Here is a 13,573-nt window from a genome sequence, read left to right on the forward strand (position 1 = left end):
TATATATATATATATATATATATATATTTAATGTAGGTTGTTTTAATTTTTAATCAAATACAATAATTTTTTTTTATTATTTTTATTTATATTTCATTTTAAAATAGATAATTCTACAATTACACTCCTATCCAGACAAACTATATATTTATGGTTTAACTTTTTCGAAATAAGTAAATTTCAAGTTTTCAAAATTTTAGATTTCTAACATAGAAATTATATTCCATGAATTTTAATTTTGATATTTACCTTACACATTGATTGACGTTCTCATTTCTCAATAAACAACTAATTCTTTTTTCAAACTTTGTCCTTATTAAATGTTTTAGATAATTTTTGTAGTTGAGTAATTTATTGACTCGAACAATGTGTAATCAATATTGGAATTAGAGTATTATTAAATTCCATCATTTATGGAAAAAGAAAGTGCTAACGAATTTTGTGACACATATTAAGCAATTAAATTTTAAAGAAAAGTTATATTATAATTTGAATAAAGTTTAAATATGGTTCTCTCTATAAATATGATAACTTTTAATTTTAGTTTATGTAAAAAGTTTTATTTTGATTTTATCCATGTACTATTAGAAAAATTTATTTTTGTTCCTCAACGTCAAATAGATGTTACAAAAACGTTATTAACATTGACCAAACTTTTAAATATGATTTTGGTCAATGAATATAACAGTTTTTCAATTTTAATTTTTGAAAAATATTTGTTGGAATTTTGTTCATGCAATATCGAAAAACTTTATTTTTTGTTCTTAACGTCAAATGAATGTTACAAAAAATAGTGAAATACATAGTTAATGCATTCAAATTAAATCTAAAATTTTACACTATTAATACAATTTTCTTAACTACCATAAATATATATACATATATATAATTATTAAAATACATTTAAAAACAACATATTGTTTAAGATATTAATATTGACATAGTGTTAATAAAAGATAAATGTTTCATTTGAGTATTATGTCATATATTTTAAAATTACGTGAAATTATATCTCAAATCAATAAAGGTCGAATTTATTGGTTTAGTTCAACTTGGACTCAAACTCATAAAAAGCTTCAATCTAATTTAGTTAGTTTTGGTTAAAAAATTTGGATAATAGAATCATTGTGTTTGATTTTTATATCTCTAGATAAAATTAACAACTCACATGGTTGGAATTTACGTTGAAAATTTTAGTTTATTTTATAATTATAGTAATTGATTGTGTAATTTTTATATAAATAATTCCTTTCAGATTTTTTTTTTTTATAATAGTCATTTGAGTTATAATTTGACCATCAAAAATTAATGTATTTGATCCATAACATGGATCAAATAGATCAATTTTGTTGATTAAATTATAACTCAAATGTATCTGATAAGAAAAAAGAGTAATATTGAAACACAACTTACACAACATATGACACAAATACAATACTGTATAAAATAAAAAGGATCGCATTTTTTATTTGTATTTCAATACACATTATTGTATTTGTGTCAAATTATGTTTCAATAACATTACTTAAAAAAAAAAGTAATATATTTTTAAAAAAATTATAGAGGACTTTGGGGTGGCCATGGCTAATAAGTGTCTCCAAAAAGATCCGCCAAGTAATGAATATTTTCTTTTGAAACATCATCTCAAATTCAGTGAATATATCACTAATTATTATATCCTCCAAGTATAATTAAGCTCAATGTATAATATCAAACAAATAAATGTTCTTAATTAAAAAGGAATGATTTTTTATACATAAATTATTTTTTAATATATATATATATATTCTTAAATATAATAACTTGTTTCTAAAATTTTATAGTTAATTTTACCTATATTTTTAAAAGAAACACTGTACCATTTTAAAATGGCAGATAGTTTCACTTTAATTAGCAAAAAATGACAACATCTATTTTTTGACTCAAAATAATAACATTTAATTTCAAGTTTATGTTTTAGGAAGGCTGTTTAAAAAATGGTCAATGTGCAGCATAAAAAACTCTAGTTATATACTATTCAACCATTAAAATAAAATAAAATGTTTCCTGTATATTTTGTTTTGCATCTTTATCTTCAAAAACAAATATTAATCACTTTGTTAGGTGAAGACAATTATTAAATAATAAAATAAATATAGTCAAATAAAATGAAGTTCATTTACATATTAATTTATATATTTTTAATAAAATGCATTATGTTTTGCAATTTTATTTTAAAAAAGTATTAATATATTTTTGCTTCTTATCACAACTATGCGATTAAAGTGTCTAGTCACTGTATATATATATAGATGTAACTTGTGAGAGAAAAATACAACTACAATCCACATATCGAAATACGGTAGAAGAAAGAAAAATGACTACTGAGAGTGAAATTCCAATTTTAGATCTTCGAAGGAGTAGTGGAGTGAATTTAGAAGAAGGAAGCGATGGAAGAAAAGAAATGGGCAACAAAGTGAGAGAAGCATTTGAAACTCATGGTTGCTTTCTCATAAGGTGTGATGAAATCCCAAAAGAACTACGTGCGGGATTGTTCGGAAACATAAAATCATTGTTTGATCTACCTGAGGAGACAAAGAAGAAGTTATATAATCCAAAGCCTTACAGGGGCTACACTAGCAAGAGTCGTGTCATTCCCCATTCTGAAAGTTTTGGGATTGATAATTCTCCTAAGGCAGATACGACTCTTGAAGAATTTACTAACCTCATGTGGCCAGAAGGAAATCCAACTTTTTGGTAACTATTAGTTTTTATTTTACTGAATTAAGTTTTCTTTAGTAATTTTTGTTTCAAATTATTTTTGTTATTTGATAATGAAATTAGTCATAATCAATTATATATATATGCAGTGAGGAACTACGTTCCATGACCTCAAAAGCACGAGAACTAAGCGTGCTTATCCTGAAGATGCTTGTGGAGAGTCTTGGCCTTCCAGAACAATACAAATTGGATGTTGAAGATCTAAATAACTACAATGATACAAGAGTGACTAGATATCAACTTCCTCCAGACACCAAAGAAACTGAGATTGCACTGACACTTCACACTGACAAAGGCACCTTAGCCCTCATATGCGAAAATGATGTCCAAGGTCTCCAAGTGTTATCAAAAACAGGCAATTATGTTGATGTAAAAATTCCATATGATGGTTTTGTGGTAATTGTTGGTGACATACTAAAGGTAATCTATACATACATATATGACTACAATACCATTTTTTGTTGTTGTAATTTCTCTATTAGTTTTTTTTTTATTAGAATTAATTTATATATAAAATTATTTCATTTTTCACTTAATCAAATAACCGATAAGTTTAAAATACCTCCTAATTTTTTAAATATAGGCATGGAGCAATGGACGATTTCAGGCAGCTCCACATAGAGTGGTGACAAAGGGAGACAAAGAGAGATTGGTATTTGTGCTTTTTTCAGTGCCCAAACAAAATATGCTCATTAAGGGGCCTTCTGAGTTTGTGGATGATGATCATCCTCTTCGTTATCGATCATTCCATTACGACGAATTTGTGGATTATCATTATACAACAAGTACTGAAGAGTCGGTTCTTGAAAAATTTGCTGGAATTTGATCCCTTATTGTGTCACATGCAAGGCAATAAGTCCTTATTAATAAAACAGAGTAATTGGTCTTCTTTGCAATAGATTACGATCTATCAAATATTATGTATTGCCTTATTATATAATGCAAAGTTATTTATGTTCTTGCGAGTTCCTCTCTTATTTATTTTCCTTTGCTTACGTGTAACCGGATATTAACATGTCTGTGCGCTTTTTTTTAATCTCTTATTTTTATTTTATCTTTTATTAAATAAAACAAACAAATTAATTTAAATAAAAGTTAAAGCTATTGTGAAAAGGTAAAGATAGAAATATTGGGAAAAAATGGTTACATCAAAAGTTAGTATTTCTTTTATATATAATATAAAAAAATCAATTATTTGTTTTGGTAAATTATAAAAAAAAGTTTAATTATCATATATTGATTTACACTGTTAGCATATTACAATCATTCATACTTCTGACTTTTGATATAGTTATGATAAAAATTAAACATTTCTATTAATCCAACTACTGATATTGACTCTTTACATTGTTGGTATATACAAAATTAAATTTTTTAAATAAAGCAGTTTTAGTAAAAGTAAATTAAAATAAAAATACACCAAACGTTGATTTCCCATTTGTATATAGATTTATATTATATATAGACATAAATTTAAAAAAAAAAACCAGATATTTGATTGGACTTTGAAAGGAAAAATTATAAATACAGCAAAATTATTGGAGCAAAAAATCAAAAGTACAAAAACATCACTATGATATATATATATATATATATATATATATATATGATTTTTTTTATTTGTCTAAGATATCCTTTATTTTTGTAGGAAAAAAATCATTTATTAATTTTTTTTACAAAAAATTAGATTGCAAAAACATAACATAATTAGTTAGACATCTCAATTATGTTGAGATTTCTAAACACGCAGCTACTTATAGCACATGGTAATTACTGACTCTAGCTAAATTAAATTACATGTAATTTGGTTGGCATGCATCAGGTCAATTTTAATAATTGAATTTTTAGTCAAAAAGAGTTTTCATTGAATCATCTTATTGATATAATCAAAATTCAATCTTGGTGGTGGGTAAAAACTAGATCCAAGTATTTTGTTTTTGAATTGAATCAATGTTGGACGAATCTCCTTGGTTGTCCCGACTGTTCTAATGGTCTTTAACTGTAATTTTGGCTTCTCGTTGGATTTTGTTGTGGTCTTATGTTTGTGGGTGTAAACTCTCATGTTGATAATGTAATTTTATTCTTTTCCTATATATGTTGTGCTAGAATGATAATATTTATATTATTACTATTATTATTATTATTATTATTATTATTATTATTATTATTATTATTATTATTAAAAATTATCATGCACGTAGACATTGTTATATTTATAGATATTTTGTGATTTTACGTCATTAATATGAGTGTTGTAAATTTGTTTACATATTTTTCTATTTTTTAAAGAAGGAACCCCGAAACTAGTTAGTTTATTATTATAAATGATGTTACAAATTTACTTTTAAGAACATGTTAGCTTAATTGATAAGTAATAAGGTTTGTAGTCGTTTTATTTTTGGTCTTAGGTTTATAGTCGTTTAATCTATGGTTTAAATCCAAACTAAGCCACTATTATGTTTTTATTAATATTATTTTTTTACAATTTATAGGATACACATTTAAATAATTTTTATAGACTATCAAAAATTAATTTTATTGTATGTTTTAAAAATCATAAATAGAGTCAATGATGGTTGTTCAGTTGGTATTACATTTTTTAATAAAAAATTCATAAACGGCATCAATATTAAATTTTGTTTATGACATATATATATAATTTAGTTTTTAAATTATAGTTGTAAGATTCATAATGTTTATATTATTGTTTTACATTTATAAGAGTCTTATTTTTTTTTTATTCAAAAAAACTTCATTTTGAATGGTTTCAAATTGTTGGGTTGACCCTAGTTGATAATATGATACTTGTTTGAAAGAGAGTACTTATTTATATTCGGCAGTTAGAAACTTTAGGAGTTTTTATTTTTATTTCATTATTAAATTTTTATCTATGTTCATTTTCAATTACCGGTGTATGAATTTATTTACACATATGAAAACAACTAATAAATTTTGTTATCTTTAATGTAATTATTTATATTTTCCCATAGTATTCATATTTACTTAATATATTACTCTATATATTTCTTTCTTTGCGATAAATAACTAAAAATATTATTAACAAATAAATAAATAAAAAAATTGTACAATTGCCTTTGATGAAAGAAGTGGGGTTAAACCTGGAGACCAGGCACTGGCAGCGTAAGCTTACAAGAAAGGAGACCAGAAAAAGAAGTGGAGAAAGAATAAATTCAAGAAACCCTATGACAAGTTTGAATTCTCATCAAAGGCAAGCAATACAAGTAATAAATCAAGGAACTTTGACAAGAAGAAGGTTCAATGTTACAATTGTGAGAAATTTGGACATTTTGCTGATGAATGTTGGGCTGGCAAATGAGGAAAACAGAAAAAGAAATAATAAGATGAAGCATGTGCTGCTCGAGAAGATGACTCAGATTCAGACATGTAAAATACTTATGTTTTTTATGAAGACAAATATCAAAGTAAGTGATCAAGTTGCAAGCTAAAATAGATGTCAACAATCAAGTCAACTATAGTCAATATGATAGAAGTTTTATAACATAAGATACTTGATGCAATCTAATATTGTTATATTTCAAATGCACATGAAAACCTTTTATTTTAGCATATGGAAAAAAAAAAAATGAAATTTCATAAAGTTTTTGACCAAAATTATGTTTGAGGGACCAAAACTGGGGAGAAACAAAATAGGGGGACTACTTTCGCGAATCAGCTAAAATAGGGGGACCAAAACTGCAATTAAGCCTATAAAATTTAGTCAAGAGATAAATAAATTATTAACAACTAAGTTTTTAGTTCTATGAAATCTTAATGTTTTGTTTTTAATTCTAATAAGAAATTATCAAACATTTATGTTATGTTGATTCTCTTTATTAAAATAGTTTTTTAGTTTTTAAAATAAATAAGTAATAAAGTTGGTTTGATAAATCACTTTTGTAAGCGGTTGGAAACCAAGAAGTTTATGATAAAATTAGAATAAATCAAGAACATTATTGGTATTAAAAGTGTTATAATTTAAGTTAAACATTAATTGTATGTAATTACTAACTAATTAACCACTTGATTAATTAGTTAGAAAGTTATAGGACATTTAAAATGAATCATGTATAAATAACACAATTCATTCATTCAATAAACAAGTTCTACAACTCATATACTTTCTACTTTTCTATTTTATTGCACTTGAAGTAATAAGGTTGAAAGCTACTAATTGGTATTTAGAGCAAGATTTCGATCCCATAGTGAAAAAACAAGCAAAGTGTGAGGATCAAACATGAGTGAAGTGAGGATGCGTTCAATTGCAAACAATGGAAATTTTCCAGCCCACATACCATATTTTGATGGAAAGGTTTGGGATAGATGAAGAGTGCATATTCGAGCATTGTTTGAATTTCAAGAAGTGTTAGAAATCATATAAAAAGGTTTTGAAGATTTGGGAGCCAATCCAACAGAGGGGCAAATGTCGAATTTTAAAGAAAACAAGAAGAAAAATTGCAAGGCCACCTTCATTCTTCACCAATGCCTAGACACAACCAACTTTGACTAGATTTCTGATGCAGAAGTGCAAAAGAAGCTTGAAACATTCTAGACAAGTGTTATTCTGGAGGAATCAAGGTCAAGAAAGTGAAATCGCAGACCCTATAGAGACAATTCGAATTACTGTAGATGGAGGAGCAGGAGAATGTGTCTGATCTAATTTCAAGATTGAGGAGCATCACAAATCAAATGGCTTACTATGAAACAAGTTTACTGAGCAGAAAATGTGTGAAAAGATATTGATATTTTTGCATTCCATATTCGATCATATTGTGTGTTCCATTGAGGAGTCCAAAGATATTTTCATATTGAGTCTTGAAGAGCTGCAGGGAACTTTAGAAGCAAGTGAGTTGAGAATGTATGAAAGAAGTGGGGTTAAACATGGAGATCAGGCACTGGCAGCGTAAGCATACAAGAAAGGAGACTAGGAAAAGAAGTGGAGAAATAATAAATTTAAGAAACCTGATGATAGGTCTGAATTCTCATCAAAGGCAGGCGATGCAAGTAATAAATCAATTGTGAGAAATTTGGACATTTTGTTGATGAATGCTCAGCTGGCAAATGAGGAAAACAGAAGAAGATGAAGTATATGTTGCTCGAGAAGATGACTCAAATTCAGAATTAGACATGTAAAATACTTATGTTTTTTATAAAGACAAATACCAAAGAAAGTGGATCAAATTACAAGCTCAAAAAGAAGTCAACTATAGTTAATATGATAGAAGTCTTACAATATAAAGTACTTGATACAATCTAATATTGTTATATTTCAAATGCACATGAGAACCTTTTATTTTAGCATATGTATCAAAAGAATTTTCGAAGTATCAAAATGCATGAACAATGTTTGAAAATCAAGTTTTTTGACAAAAGACAAAGTTGTATTCGACTAAAGCATATTGTAGTCAAACACAGATTCAAGTCAGTAGCAAAAACTGAATAACTGTATTCGACTACTGGATGTTGTAGTCGAATACAAATATTAAGTCAGTAACTAAAACTGCAATTTTGTATTCGACTACAACATGATGTAGCCGAATACAAAATCAAGTCAATTGCAAATTCCATTCATCTTACATGCAATCGTTACCCAATCTCTATACTATTATTCATTGCATATAAGATCACTCCAAACTAACAAGTGTCACTTCAAACTCTAATTTCCCAAACCCAAATCCCCATTTTCCCCCAAATCCAAAAAACATAATTTTCTTTAATTTTCACCATGGATGCACGGAAAAGAGGTGTAACGCCCCAAATTTTTGATACAAATATTACTGGAAAAATATTTATTTTCTTTTAGAAACAACTAATTAATTTTTTTTTATGATGAACCAAAAATATTTTCAAAGCACTTATATATAAAGGTTGGGTTTCACTAACTCTATAATATCTTATAAAATAAATACTTATTTGGTCGTAAATAAAACTAACAAACAATATAAATTTTATAAATTATAATTTAATTAAATAATTCAACTAATATTTTATCAACCAAAATAAATCAAGCAAGACCAGAATAGCACTGCAAGTCACATATAAAAAATAAAGTTAACGTATCTAACACATAAATTTCATGATTATCGAAAATAATCAAATAAATAAAATACACAGTTGTCCATGTAGGAAATAATTATGCCATAAACCATTCTAATGTAATTGTCATACCAAAACAATTAAATAAAAATAAAGGTTATAATTATTCAAGTAAAATAGGGAGTTGTAAATTTTAATTTTAATTCCTTACATGTAGAATAAATTATTAATTAAATAATAAATTACGAAAATTACTAAAGGACACATATATAATATATATGAAAATATTGGGGTGTTACAATACCTACCCCTTAAAAATAGTTTCGTTCTCGAAACTACGAGGAAAAACAAATGAAAAAGTTGCACACAAGTATTGACACATTTCTTAATAAACCAAATGAAATTCTTTTGAATCCCCATTAGTGTTACAAAAATTTCTTGAATAGAAATAATTTGACTAAAATGTAAAAACTTGCGTTGTATAAAAGTTACTTGCTAAACACATGAACTAGTTAAAACAAACCAATAAGCATATAAAGAAAAACAAAAGAAAAAAATTTGAGAATGTCATTTGTTAAAATACAACAATTTAGAATTATATGTTGATAACAATATTTTAAAATTTTAAAAATAGAACAAGAAGGATATCATAGATCCTTTTATAAAAAAAATCATTTCTATAAAGAAATTGATTTAATTGTGTTTATTTATGTATCATACAATAAAATTTGACAATGCAATACTAATATGCAAAATTCATTAATAATAATGTATAATAATAATAATAATAATAATAATAATAATAATAATAATAATAATAATAAATAACAATCACAATAATTGATAATAACATAACACTTAAAACTTGTTAATGAAATTAAAAATGATTGAAATTCAAATAAAATAACATATTCATAAAACCACTTATTTAATCAGGTTAAATTCCATAAATTCGATACATTTATCATTATTAATAGCACGCGCATATTGTAACTTATCTCATAAAGACAATCCAAAAAAAAATATATATATATATATATATATATTGATAAACTTTTTAATAGGTAAAATAAAATTTCAAAGATAGTAAAAATAAATTATTGTTATCGCCTTCTTCGAAATTAAGTCACCATGATTAACCTCTTATATTCATTTAGTAATAATCATATTAATTTTTTATTTCTAAATCAATTTATAAAAAGACTTTTAGTATATTTGTAAACTCTTTTTAATCCAACCAGTCTTTTAAAATAAATAACATGATAAAATTAAATAAATAAAAATATAATTTTACAATTAAGATTTGCAGCATTTAGATAATAATAGTAAATACTAGAAAGATATTTTAATTTAGATAACTAGACAAAATTCATTTTATAGTAATAAAAATATTCAATGATTGTTGACAAGGGAAAATCATTCTTAGTTCTTTTTTTTTTTGTAACTTTTAACATAAAATAAAAATTTAAATGTTAACAAATAATAACAATAATAAAAATAATAATAATATTAATGATAAAATAATTACAACAACATACTATCTTAACTCTTTATCTTACGGTGTGTAAACAACATTCATAAAATAAAATAAAATATTAAATATGTATATAAATTCAAAAAAGAAAATGTAACTACATTAAATTTGTCTTAAGAAGATTACTTTAAGAAGTAAAATCAAAATCAAATTAGTCTATTAAATACCTTTGAAATATCAAAAAATATCTGAACAAAAATTAAAAGGAAAATTTATTTCTAACACTAATAATCATAAAAATAATATATAAGAGACAATGATAACAATAACATGTAACACTATATTTTATAACATAATAATACTCATTTGTATCAAGTAGAAGATGAAATTACTTTGTAATATTCATGATAATTATTAACAAGACTAATTAAGCCAAATAATAGCTATATCACAAAACATTTAAGGTGAGCAAGAAGTAGAGAGTCTAAGATTATTAAAACAAAAGTCATATGATAAACAAGTAAAAATTCATAAAAAGATAGTAAAATCTAAAAAATAATATTATAAGTATTTAAGATTTATTTATTGTCGATTAAAAAATAATAATTTTAATATTTAATAATTTAGATATTCACTATAAGAAAATTTAACATAATAACATTTCTTAAGGAAAAAAAAAATCTCAAAAAATTAATTTTTATAAAAAAATTCCCAAATTATATTTTCATTTTAATCATTTTTCATAATTTCGTTATCAAAAAATTTTATAACAAAAGATTCTCTTTAAAATATTGATTTTTGTTGGTAGGTTAAAAAACTGAACAAGATTGAAGTTAATTTAATTAAACTCAAATTACGTGCATTTGGCACAATATCAATATAATTCATTTTTTTGTCCAACCGGCCAATCTTAAAAAATAATTCCACTATTCAATTATTGAATACATTTGAGAGTATCATCTAGTTGTCATTCAACCTAAACTACTTCTTAAAAAAAAACATTAGTCATATACGTTAAGAAACTTCTAACTTCACTCGACAAAAGACAACTACTACAAACAAAAATGTTTTGCATTAAGTTATTTTAGAAAATTCATTCGGAGTTGTTCTTCACAACAAAAGACTTGATCTCCAACTCTTGCGAATTTTTACAATAAACATTTTGATAAGAATTTGTACTCGCATTGTCCTTGCTTCTTAATGATGATTTAACATAATAATGTAGTTGCAAACAACTCATAAAATGGCCAACATTGTTGCGCTATATTGGACTTTGTCATTTCAAATTTAAAACTTTTTACTGTCTAGATTCGATAGATTGTATTTTTTTTTATCTTAAAAGATATAGTAAATTTTATCATAATTAATTCACATAATTATGACGTTTGAGTTTGAATCTACAATAAAACGTTCAACTTAACAATATTGACATTTATTAATTGATATATAGTTTAAGGACAATGAATGTTGCATTTTAGTAACCCATTGATGGTTTTTGAAAGATTATATTGATGCAAATTGTTGGATTTCCATGTGCATACAAAATCTACCTAATGCTATATTAGTTTTGGTTTGTTATTAGAGAATATGTTGCTTGTATATTTCAGCAAAAGTCAAAAAATCAATTACTCTTTTATATTTGTTTCATCAAAACACCACATATTTCATTGTTACATATCAATAAAATACTTCATAGAAATCAACAGAGATTAAATGCATAGAAAGAGACTATATTTTTACAATGTGCCGAATTTGAGTTTAAATCTCTATTAGAAGAGATTTTAACATTTATTGCTCAACGTGCATCAAATTACTTCAGGTGGAGTAAACTTATAAAAAAAACTTAATAGAAAATGTACATATTAAGGCATTAGATGAGAAAACTCAATTGTGGATCGGATAAATTGTTTCCACTTAATATGCTTGCTTGTTTTAGCACTAGAATTTATCGATTTCAAGTAGGTTTTGGTTTCTTGTCCTCCTCTAAAATAAACTCAATATATTTGCTAATTGAGTTTAATGTATATAATTTAATGTAGAAAATTGGATTTGGTAACCCTACATTTAAACTACTATCCCACAATTTTTTAAAATCTCAATTTTACATTTGTAATGTTGACATTCTCTCTTAGATTATGTAAGAATCGGATATTTTTTAAAATATGGCAAACAAATTTAACAAACTAGAAATTCGATTTTTTTTTGAAAAATCCGACTGGTATTGACTTGAGAGGCATTTGGTGGGAGCAGCAACAAACAGAAAAATCCGAAAATTTAATACAAACAGAAATTTAATAGAAACATAAATTTTATTTTCTAAAATTTTCGATAGTTATAATAAACTTTTTAAAATTACAAAATAAAATTTTCGTTTAAAAAATAACTCGAAAATTTTATTTACAAAATTTGAAACTTATAACTTCTAGAAAAAAATAATAACTTTTTTCTAATTTTTGAAATGGGGTATGTTGTGAAAGTTTCGAATTTTAAAAAGTATAAAGAGAAGAAATACTTTATAAGGCTAATTAAAGAGGTACAAAATAATATTTTCTTTATTATAAGATAATTGAGTTTAATGTATATATCAGCCAGAGAAATTTTATTAATTTAAAAAAATTATTATTATTATTATTGTTGTTATTATTATTATTATTATATATATATATATATATATATATATATATATGTATATGTATATAAGTATTTTAGTTTGTTTAAAACTTTTAGATAATTTTATCTTTATTTTGAAATGTGGTGGCAATTAATACAAAATGAAATATGCAAAAATTAAGTAGTTTTTAATATATGTCCGAACAATGCAATTTCAAAAGATAAAATTTAAATCTTCTCAAATATTGTTATAAAATAACCGGTATCATTTTAAATAATATATATTTTCAAGTTCGTCTTTTAGTTAGGCTACATAACATGGCTTCTTTATGAATGTATAAATATTTTATTTGTTTATTATCATATAAATCTCCATTCTCTTCACAATTTAAACACTTAAAAAATTGTAATCATTTTCCTAATTGTAATGCTTAAGCAACAATATGATACTTATTTAAGTTATTTATATTAGTCACTCTAAAACTATTAAAGTTTTTATTTCAATTTTTGATATCATTATTAATTATTTATGATGCGTAAAGGATGCTTAATAATATTCAAAGTTATATAAAATTTATTAAATGCTTTTATAGTTTGAAAATATATATATATATATATATATATATATATATATATATATATATATATATATCTATATTTTTTATTTAAAGAACT

General features: G+C 24.3%; 1 protein-coding gene across 1 annotated transcript; it reads left to right on the plus strand.

The window, feature by feature from the left end:
• The first annotated feature begins 2,305 nt into the window (after positions 1 to 2,305).
• On the plus strand, positions 2,306 to 3,723 carry LOC101506013 (probable 2-oxoglutarate-dependent dioxygenase AOP1). Its single transcript, XM_004504432.4, has 3 exons — positions 2,306 to 2,736; positions 2,850 to 3,180; positions 3,344 to 3,723. Exons 1-3 carry the CDS (start codon positions 2,357 to 2,359, stop codon positions 3,584 to 3,586), a joined length of 954 nt encoding a protein of 317 aa, XP_004504489.1. The 5' UTR covers positions 2,306 to 2,356; the 3' UTR covers positions 3,587 to 3,723.
• The last annotated feature ends 9,850 nt before the right edge of the window (positions 3,724 to 13,573 follow it).

Source organism: Cicer arietinum, chromosome 6 (assembly GCF_000331145.2).
Source record: "Cicer arietinum cultivar CDC Frontier isolate Library 1 chromosome 6, Cicar.CDCFrontier_v2.0, whole genome shotgun sequence".
NCBI lineage: Eukaryota > Viridiplantae > Streptophyta > Magnoliopsida > Fabales > Fabaceae > Cicer > Cicer arietinum.